Below are 10551 nucleotides of genomic sequence, written 5' to 3'. Positions count from 1 at the left end.
GTTACAGGAAGGACATAAAGTTTGTGAAAAATGAAAGAGCAAAGTGTGTAGCAGTATGTAGAGATCCATCTTGTGAGTATAGAGTTTACGGTAGACAGATGGCAATTGAGGCATTATTTAAATTGAGGTCCTTAAGACCTAAGCATACTTTTTTCTTGGGTATACAAGAGCTCAATTGTCAATTCGAGGTGGATATCAGATAAACTATATGATAAGTTTAAAATTCAGCCGGACATGCCATTACGAGTGATACAAGATGAAGTCAAGAGGAAATGGAATGTTGAAGTAAGTAGGACTCAAATGTATAGAGGTAGGAAGAAGGCAGGGAAGAGGTTGTGCGGTTGTTTGGGTGAGCAATATGGCAGGATGTGGGTTACTATGAGACTTTAAGGCGTACTAACCCAGGCAGCTGTGTAATGATTAAGGTTGAAAAAAGAAACCCTAATTTGCCTGCTAAGTTTCATAGACTCTACATGTCCCTTGCAGCCATGAAGAAAGGGTTCTTGGAAGGTTGTAGGCCTGTCATAGGCCTAGACGGGTGCTTTTTGAAAGGACCCTACAAGGGAATATTATTGGCTGCATTTGGTCGAGACGCCAACAATAACATGTACCCGATTGTAATTCCTGTTGTAGAATCTGAGACAAAAGATAGTTGGACCTGGTTCCTGGAGTGCCTAGTTTCAGATCTTGGTTCACATGAGAGGTACACTTCTCCTACATTCATTTCTGATCGGCAAAAGGTTCGTTAAATTATTTAGTTACATAGTTTTAGATATTATGATTTCCTGATTTTTTTTTCTACATCTAAACTTACCCTTTTGTACATTAGAATGATGCATGGTCTTATTCCAATTTTTGATACTGTTATTCCAATGGAGGATCACCGAATATGTGTACGGCATTTATATGCCAACTTTCGAGATAATGGGTTTTGGAGGGTAGCCCTGAACGAATTGTTGTGGAAGGCAGCATCGTCTTATACTGAGGTCGACTTCAAAATACATGTGGAAGAAATTAAGAGAATCAGTCATGATGCCCTTGACTACCTAGACAAGGTTGATCCCAGCAGATGGTCACGAGCATGGTTCAACAAATCTCCCAAATGTGACCTCCTTGTTAACAATATCTCCGAATGCTTCAATTCATATATCTTGAAGGCTCATGACAAGCCTATTCTAACAATGCTTAAGATGATTAGGAAGCAGCTCATGAGAAGGTACCAACTGAAAAGTGATGGCATCAGCAAATTGAAAGGTAAGCTGTGCCCTAGAATTGTTGAAAAGCTTGAGTCTGTTTGTGAAGCGGCATCAGACTACCTTTCCAGTTATTCTGGCGATTGTATGTTTGAAGTGGAGCAAGGAAGTAGGCAATATGTTGTTGATATCCGGAATAGGAAATGTGGCTGCAAGAGGTGGCAGATGACTAGGATCCCATGTGCACATGCATATTCTGCCATAACCTTTCATGGACATCGCCTGAAGGATTATGTGGATCCATGTTATAGCATTGAGACGTACAAAAAGGCCTATGCTCCACTCATATATCCAATTCCTAGTGAGGAACAGTGGATATGAACTGAGCATGATGTTTTGGATCATTGATGCCAGGTAGACCAGGAAGGCTAGAGTAAGAGGTCCTGATGAGTCGAGAGTTCCTCAGAATCCTAATAGGATGAGAAAGTTTGGATTGAAAGATAGGTGTGGGCTTTCCAAGGTGGTTGGACACAACACCAAGACCTGTCCAAAGAAGAAGGAGTAAGCATCTAATTATAGGCAACCCGCAACAGAAGTTTATTTGCCTACTCCACCCACACTAAGTGTTAGTTTCACTAAGCAATATGTTTATATTATATTTGATGTGTTATTTGATTTGCAACTTCATTATTTAATGTGTTATTGATGTTGGCCTTCAGACCCAAAGCATTGGATGTAGCAGTAGTACAATGGGAGGTCCACAAGCAACAACCAACAATCGAAAGTGTGGTGCATAACCAGCAACCAAAAAAGTACATGGGATTCAATTTTTGAACTAAAATTCACTTTAATTACTTGGGGATAATAGTGATTAATCACATGTGTTTTGGTTCTTAGAAGAGTTTAAGGACAATTACTAGTGATACACAACAACCCACTGCCCCACCTACTGCAACAATTGAGAGAAATTTGGTACTTATCTTACTTTAGTTTAGTATTTAAAATGCAACCTACCTACCAGCTTATTTATCAATCTTCTTTGGACTAAACTTATGGCAGGAAAGTGACCTTGTTGGACTTTGAAAAATAAAATAATGACTTCTAAAATAATAAAGTGTGTGTTTGTGTGCAACAAAATATCTTAAATGCGGAATTTAAATAAGACAAGATATTTGTTGACGAAGTGGAAACTCTATGAATAGAAAAACCACTCCGGGGCAGCCAAACTCAGGAAATCCACTATCCAAAAACAAAGCAAGTTACAAAGCACTAGTACTCACAAAACCTATTGTAGTAGTCATACCTTTAACTATAACACGAAGCCAATTGTGAACGCTTCCCAACCAAGTCTTCTACTTGAAGGGGTCTTTGATGGAATCCTTTACCTTAGGACTGACCTCTAAGATAGACTTCACACGAACAAGGAGCACACACCGGAAACGGCTTAAGAGCTAATGGATCTTCGATTCACCTTAAATACCCTCACAAAGATAAGAGAATTCAATACCGAATTCTGTACAAAACACATGCCTAGAGGCCTCTATTTATTGGCTTCGGAAAACCTAAATCTGCTAAAAGTCGGAGTCCTCTGGACGGCGTCCAGACGGCAATCAAAGGGTGTCTGGATGGTCAACTGTTTCCGTTTTTGAAATTTCTTGAATTTCTGGCGGCCGTCCAGATGCTACTCTCTTTCCATCTGGATGGTGGGCCTTTCGGATGTTTCTATTCACTATCTGGGTGTTCAAATTGTAGGATTTTTTTTAGCTTTCCAACGACACATATTTTGTCTCAATCTGATGCTCGAGAAGAGAGTTATGATAAAAACCCTAAGACATGTACATAAATCTTCCTGGAAACCTGAAAAGCGTCCGGACGGTGTTGCCCTTCTGTCCAGACGGTTGCTGTTTCCCGATCCGTGTCTGAACATGAAATACAATTTCTACTCGGAGTCTGAATAGCTTGACCTAGCATCCGTACGATGTTGCTTTGACGTCCGAACGTCTTCAACGCTGAAGCTTCTAGACACTGCGGGGCGTCCGGACGGTTGCACTGGAACTGGCTGTTCTGACTTGGAAATTGCATGGAATCTTCGTGGACATCTTCTTAGAAACTTGTGACCATACACAAGGTATGAAATGAGACACTGTCCATATTACTTGAAAACTTTGAATAGAACCGATAATCCTTTTAAAAAGCAACAGTTACATAAAGTGTTTTTTCAACCAAAATGTTGCCAATATAAAATACTAACAGACTTAGATTGCCAAGCTGGAACAGGCAACCGGCAGCACCAGACCACCACCAGCACCACCCTGGAGAGAGTCTAGCAGAATCAAGAACATGTTTCGGACAGTTCCAATTAATCCTCATCTGTTTTTATTGACCTGGCTGCTAGGTCTATTGCTGCTGGAGACACAGGAGGGAAAGTAGTTGGATTGACTCCAAGAACCCCACAAGTTACTGACAGTGGCGTAGTGGCAACATCCTCAACAACGGCCAAAGGAAAAAGGATTACAGATTATGGAGTCAAAGCAGAAAAAGAAAAGGCTAGAATGGAAGCATTGATGTTTTTTTTTTTGGACATGCTTTTTATTTTTTGGAATGTAATGATTGGTATGTGATAGGTGTTGGAATGGTTTGTTTTTTGGACTATAATGTTTTTTGGGAAGTTTGTATGTGACCGGTGCTGGACTTTTGGCTTGTGTGAAGTAGCTTATGGACATATTTAGACAGATTTGGATAGACTTAGACAGATTTGGATCATGTAAGTTTGACTTGCAGATGTTGAAATGTTGTTTATGTAGATGGTCATGTATGTTTGGTAATGATAGTGGATTTGGATGCATGTTAGACTGATTTTTGGACAAGTTTTGGTATGCATGTTTGGACACTTATGGTGCAATTTTTGATACCAAAAAAAACTTTCAACCATTTTGATTATTTTTGGATAGATTTGTTTATGCATGTTTGAACAGATTTGGACAGGTTTTGGGATGCATGTCTTAAAACAATTGGACACTTTTTGTGTTTGATATGCAACATTTTTAACACTTTTGTGGACACATTTGTTTATGCATTTTTGGTGAAATTTATGATACAAAAAATTGCAACTACAAGTGAATATATGTTGACAGATTTGGTTATTTGCTTCCTAATTTAAACCTTACATCATTGGTGCATTCGGTTTGTCCAATATGACCTTGTCCATTTTAGCTCCCATCATGCATTCCATACAAATTTGTCTACGTAAACAACATCATCAACACATACAAAAAAATGGATGATGTTTACAAAAAAAAAGGGCCCTAAACATCAACATAAACACATCACCATAAACACATACAAAAAATGGATGATGTGTACTAAACAAAGCCACCCTAAACATCCCCATAAACACATCACCCTAAACCCTAAAAAAAGGCACCATTGTCTTCATGGTAAAAACATACGATAACGTTTGGAATTGAACACACCTTTTGATTCTGATACAGCCATAAACAAATACACAATTATCAATATCCATGTACATACAATTACTGTCTTATAAATCTTTTCCGATGCTTTGTATTTGATCTCCCAAATCTCGATTTCTTTACGAAGGGCGGCAATTTCACACTCCAAAACAAAAAACCAGAAAAAAGAAAAGATCCACAAAAGGTACTCAAATTTCAACCCACATACCCAAGCTTATATAATCAACCCACACATAAATTTCCTCAGATGTACTCAAATTTCTTCGACTCTTATTTTTTTTATTTTTTTTTTATCATTACACAAAAAAAAAAAAAAAAAAAAAAACTCAAAAAGGTACTCAAATTTCAACCCACACAAAATGTACTTTTACTGGACTATCATTATATAATCAACTCATATTCGAGTGAAAAATTAAATGGCTTCTAATTTAACAAGTGTGTGTGAACAGTGTGCAACAAAATATTAAATGCGGAAATTAAATGAGACAAATATTTTGTTGACGAAGTGAAAACTCAATTAAGAGAAAAACCACTCCGAGGCAGCCAAACCCAGGATATCCATTATTCAAAAGACAAGACTAGTTACAAAGTAGTAGCACTCACAAACCCCTGATGCAGTGGTCGTACCTTGCACTCTAACGTGTAGCCTAACACGAACGCCTCCCAACCAGGTCTCCTACTTGAAGGGGTCTTCAATAGAATCCTTTACCTTAGGGCCAACCCCTAAGATAGACTTCAGATAAGCGCAGCAACAACACACAATAATGGCTTCAGAGAGACAACTCAGCTTAACAATCTCACAATATAGCTCTCTAAGCACTAATGGAATTCAATACTGAATTCTTGCAGTTCTAAAGCCTAGGAACCTCTATTTATAGGCTACAGGTTCAAATAAGCATCTGGCTTGATAAAACCTAGACGCCGTCCGAGCGGCAGTCATAGGGCGTCCGGACGGACAACTGTGCGATTGACTTTTCAAAAATTTCGCTGAAATTCTTTCCTATTTTGAGCCGCGTCCGGACTGTGGTGCCCTATTGTCCGGACGGTCGCACTTCCGCTGCAAGTAATTTCCATATAAAGGCTTCGAGCGTCTGGACCAAGAGGACTGACATCCAGACGTTTGGATTTTGAATGCGGTACTTGCCTTATGGATGAGCGCACCCGGAAGGGATTCCACATCGTCCGAACGGTTGCAGTGAACTTCCCATATCTGTGTTTTGGAAAGAAATCCCGAAGCTGGTCGAACATTGAGTGTCGTCCAGACATGTATGAGAAGGACCATAGTAATAAAATACTCCCCCTAGATGTCTCAATAGGACAAGGGTTAATAGAGTATATAAAATCCACAGACAAAAACGTTTTAAAATCCAAAACAATAGGAAAATAGAGAAGAGTCTGCAAGTGGCCCAAAAGAGAGGAACAAAAATCCTTCAAGTACCTAATCCTGCTGATCCAATGAAATCAAGTAGCGGAGAGAAATCCGTATAAAAAGCTGGATTTGTACTACTTCGGCTTCTAGCTCAGGAAGCCGGGAACCATGGACTAAAAAATCTTTAATCTCTTGATTTTGCAAAGCCTAAAACTGGTTATCCGCAAATTAACATCCTCTAAGCAACCGGTCTGCAAGATAATTGAGGAGATTCACCACTAAACCTCTAACTGATAAAGATCCGAAGGAATACTATGGAAGGCTCTGCATGAGCTAGGGGAAAAAGCTCATCTTAATCCTGAGACCTTGGGAATTTGAACATCCGACTTCAACAACGGTCAGTTTTCCAAAGGATCCATCTGTCAGATATTGTGCTGGGAGCTGCTGGACGACATATTCCTGACAAGATTTAAACATAAATATTTCCAAAAATAACACCACAAAGAAATAATGGATCCTGTTAGTCCCAAAAAGAAAGTGGTATTATGACAGCTGTCAATTGGATGCCCAAGTATTACAAAAGCAAAGATCGCAATCCAAATGACCCAGATATATCAATATCAACCCAACACACATACAGAATAGGATTTTCATGCACGCTATCTCAAGAAAATATCCCAACAAATATTCCAATATTCTAAAAGCACAAAAACTTAAAAGAATAACGGAAGACACAATGAAGATCATGGGATGAGAAGATGATGTGGTCTTTTGTTTACCAAAATATATCAATAATAAATAACCACTCGCAATAGGACGAATCCTTGTAGGATAAGGCTATAGAGAGGGTGTCGAACCTCAAGGACTGCGTATGTGTTGTTATCAAGCTTTTTGAGATTAAAAATAACTTAATTTAAAATATGTTTGATTTGATTTTGTTTTTTTAAAATAAATACATAAAAGTAAAAGACATAAATTTAAAGATAGTAGGGATGAGATAAAGAATAGGGGATTGATTTCACCACTCACCGCATAACAATGGTCAATAATAAATTAACAAGGAAAATTCATACTATGCATGATAAAGGGCTCGTCTCACTCGAGTAGTCAAGAAATTAACTCTAAAGAATAAGTATAATCCATCTTCGGTTGGCACAGACCGTCAACCTAACCACTAAGATGTGGTACGACCCGTCTTCCCTAGGTATGGATTAGCTACGTCTTTAATAGGATACACACAATCAATGGAATAGTATAACACATCTTCGGTTGGTATGAACTGTCTACCTAAATTACACTAAACTATGGTATAGTACAATCCATCTTTCCTAGGCATGGTCTATCTAACCTTCCTGATCACATGCCAATTAAAACCGTTGTATAACAATCATTCACATAATCATACAAAATATGAAAGATTGAGTTCAATCAATATAAAAGACTTTCTAAGACAAGATAAGAAATTCATAATGATTGAATATAAACATTAAGATCAATTCTCACAGTTATACAACCATCATGCATATAGAAAATTCCAAATTAAAATACAATTAAACCATCGTTAGTTGGAAAGGGCTACATCAACACCCTATTAGGAATTTAGCCGCTCATCGTGGTGCTGGGATGGCCTCCTACCATGTTCTTCTCCTCTTCAACTTGTCAAGCCTCCAAGAAGAATTTTCTATCTAAATCTAAGCACAAGCACAAACACCAAGCACAAGCACACCTTCTCTTGAAGCTTAGGGGTCTATTTATAGGGAGCATACAAGTCCTAGAAGCCCTTGGAATTCCAGAAAAATCATCTCTTAGTCTTCTTGTCCAAGTAGGAGATTGAAACTTCAATCCAAGTAGGAAAATGATTCCAAATTCGTCCAGAATTGCGAGGCGATTTTGATATAGTAAACTTCTGAATTAGGGAAAAGTTATTTCTAACATATTTTTTGTAATTTTTATTAGCTTTCCAACACCACCAATTTCATTGTAATCCAATATCTAACGCAAAAGTTATGATCCAAACACTGAGACATATGTAGAATCCAAATTTGAATCCAATCCGATTTTGACTCTTAGTGGAGAAATTCCGATTTAATCCTTCTCTTGATTTGATTAAACTTAACCACATCATATAGGTCTTCTATTATGATTGGTTAAGCTTAAAAATATCTTCTAGATCTTCTCAAAGTGTGTTTTAAGCCCAAAATTAATGGAATTAATTGTGTCTTTATTTAAAACCTGAAAACAATAAAACAACACAAAATCAAACAAATAACAATGCTAAAGAATTAACATATATAAGTTAAGGGGCTTGAATGTGCAACATTCAACGCTTATCAGAAGAGATGTGCAAAGAATGTCAAAATTTCGGGAGAAATTTACGAGAAAACACACAACATGACATGATAAATCAATAAAAATGCAAAGATGTGTGTAAGGCAGAGAAAGAGACGCAAGTCTTAAACCTGTAGAGATCCCGTCCGGACATGTCACTTAACCATCCGAACGGCTACTGCTAGGATAGCGTACAACAAGACTGTGCTCGTCCAGACGTAAGAATAGGTCCGTCCGGACACACTAAAAATCTGAAACTGGAGAAAGATTTGCAGAAAAATATTTTTCCCTAAAGTTAGCTTCAGAACACGCATATATAATCAACTGATAAGGCAGTCAAATAGCATTGCAAAAATATGCAAAGACATAAATGAGAGTTAAGTATTCAATAAGCACAAATTTTCCTGCAAATAGAAATTTTAAATAGATTACTCAACTCATGCAATGTGTGTGTGTGTGTGTGAAGACTTTTCCCAAAAGGTATGAATTTAACTGATATGACAAAAAGCAACTAGATTTTCTAGACAAGAGAGAAAATCAATGAAAAAACAGTCAAAAGTCAAACCTTATTAATTACTAGGGCCTAGCCACCCTCATCTGATACACTCCCCCTAAGATGCAGCACATAATTGTTTTATTTGTACCATGGAGGACAAGATATAAAGCTAATTCAGCGCAGAAGCAGTGAATATAAGAACAGAATTCATAATAGTAACTGCTTGATTCTTTTGATACTGCAACCTAAAGAGTGCCAGAATTTTTAGGTTCTAGGTTCAACTAGCATTTTGGTCAATTTGACCATCTATTCAAAAACATCTCTCTCATTAGAATTTTCAGAAGCAAGAAATCAGAGTGGAAAATGATATACCTTAGGGGAGCCTTGGATAGTGCACATTTTCATCGCATGAGGAAAGTTACTATCTATCATTAAGATGCAACAGGAAAACTTAGCAAATATCATGTATAAACTCTCAATCATATATAAGCATATTTAGTCATTGCACAATGAACTGAGATATCAGGCAAAAACACATGCAATATCTGAAAAGTTTTCAAGAGAAAAAATAAAATTATGCATCCTCTCCCCCCAAATTTATTTGTTTTTGGTTGAAAACCAATAAATAGAAAAACAACAAAGACATGCTTATGGAAAAGGAAATGACATCTAGTCCCATCATGTAAGGTAAAATCAAACCTGTCATCAGATAGAAAGGTTTAGAAATACCAAGATAGAAAAGCAGCCGCTAGACATGCTTTAATTGTCATCCCCAAAAAAATATATCTGCAGATGTTTCTCAAGACAACAAGAGAAAATATGGGGTATAAAATAAACGGTTCCTCAAACAGAATGCAGGCATGAATAAGATATGACATGATAAACATTGCAATGCAAACATACCTGACATGCACTAGGATTTAGGAACCAAAATCCTAGGCATGGGAGACCTCACCTATTAGGTGAGTCCACTCCCCCTCAAGGGGTGAATGGTCTAATCATTCTTGACCCATACTTGCTTGACCTATGGAGATGGTTTGCTGGTCATGTCCATGTTGGCCATTCTTCTTAGCATACCTTACATCAGGCTCAGCAACCCTTCATAGCCATGGTTGCTAGTGGGCTTCTGCGGCTTTCTCTTGCAGCACCTTGATTTGTTCTTCTTTGATTTGCCACTCTGATAGGCAGAAACAAACTGCTGTTGATGCCGTGGAGCCTAAAGTGTCGTAAGAGGTAGAGTGCCTAATGTAGCTCTTGTTGGAAACTCCCTCTGAACCTTCGACTTCTGAGCCTGGAGCTGTGGACATTTGGGTCGGATGTGACCGGTGATGCCGCCGTGATGATAGGTGAGCAAGCTTCTTTTTTTGATTGCTTCTTGACATTCTCTGCAGAATTATAGTTAGCATTCTTACAAATAACATTGTCCTTACCTTTTATATGTCTCCTATGCGGAGAGACATATTTTGATGAGGAAGCATCTTCAACTTCACTTTTCCTCAGAGCATCCTGCTTAATCCAAGGCCTGTGGGATCTCAACAAATAACAATTTGGCTTAATATGACCAATCTTCCCACAATTATGACAAGTAGGGACAAACTTACCATGAGCTTGTGTACCTGTATCTTTGGATTTTGGCTTCACACAGTTATTTAAGCAAGAATTTTCAGAACAAGTTGCATCTACTATCACAGG

General features: G+C 38.0%; 1 protein-coding gene across 1 annotated transcript; it reads left to right on the top strand.

Annotated features, from left to right (window-relative positions):
* The first annotated feature begins 234 nt into the window (after nucleotides 1–234).
* Nucleotides 235–1574, top strand: LOC133871495 (uncharacterized). The gene is made up of 3 exons (XM_062308935.1): nucleotides 235–349; nucleotides 487–703; nucleotides 830–1574. The coding sequence occupies exons 1-3, from the start codon at nucleotides 235–237 to the stop codon at nucleotides 1572–1574; spliced, it is 1077 nt and encodes a 358-aa protein (XP_062164919.1).
* The last annotated feature ends 8977 nt before the right edge of the window (nucleotides 1575–10551 follow it).

This window comes from Alnus glutinosa, chromosome 6 (genome assembly GCF_958979055.1).
Source record: "Alnus glutinosa chromosome 6, dhAlnGlut1.1, whole genome shotgun sequence".
NCBI classification, from domain to species: Eukaryota; Viridiplantae; Streptophyta; class Magnoliopsida; order Fagales; family Betulaceae; genus Alnus; species Alnus glutinosa.
Note: the sequence above shows the minus strand (reverse complement) of the source record. Positions and strands in the feature narration are given on the sequence as shown.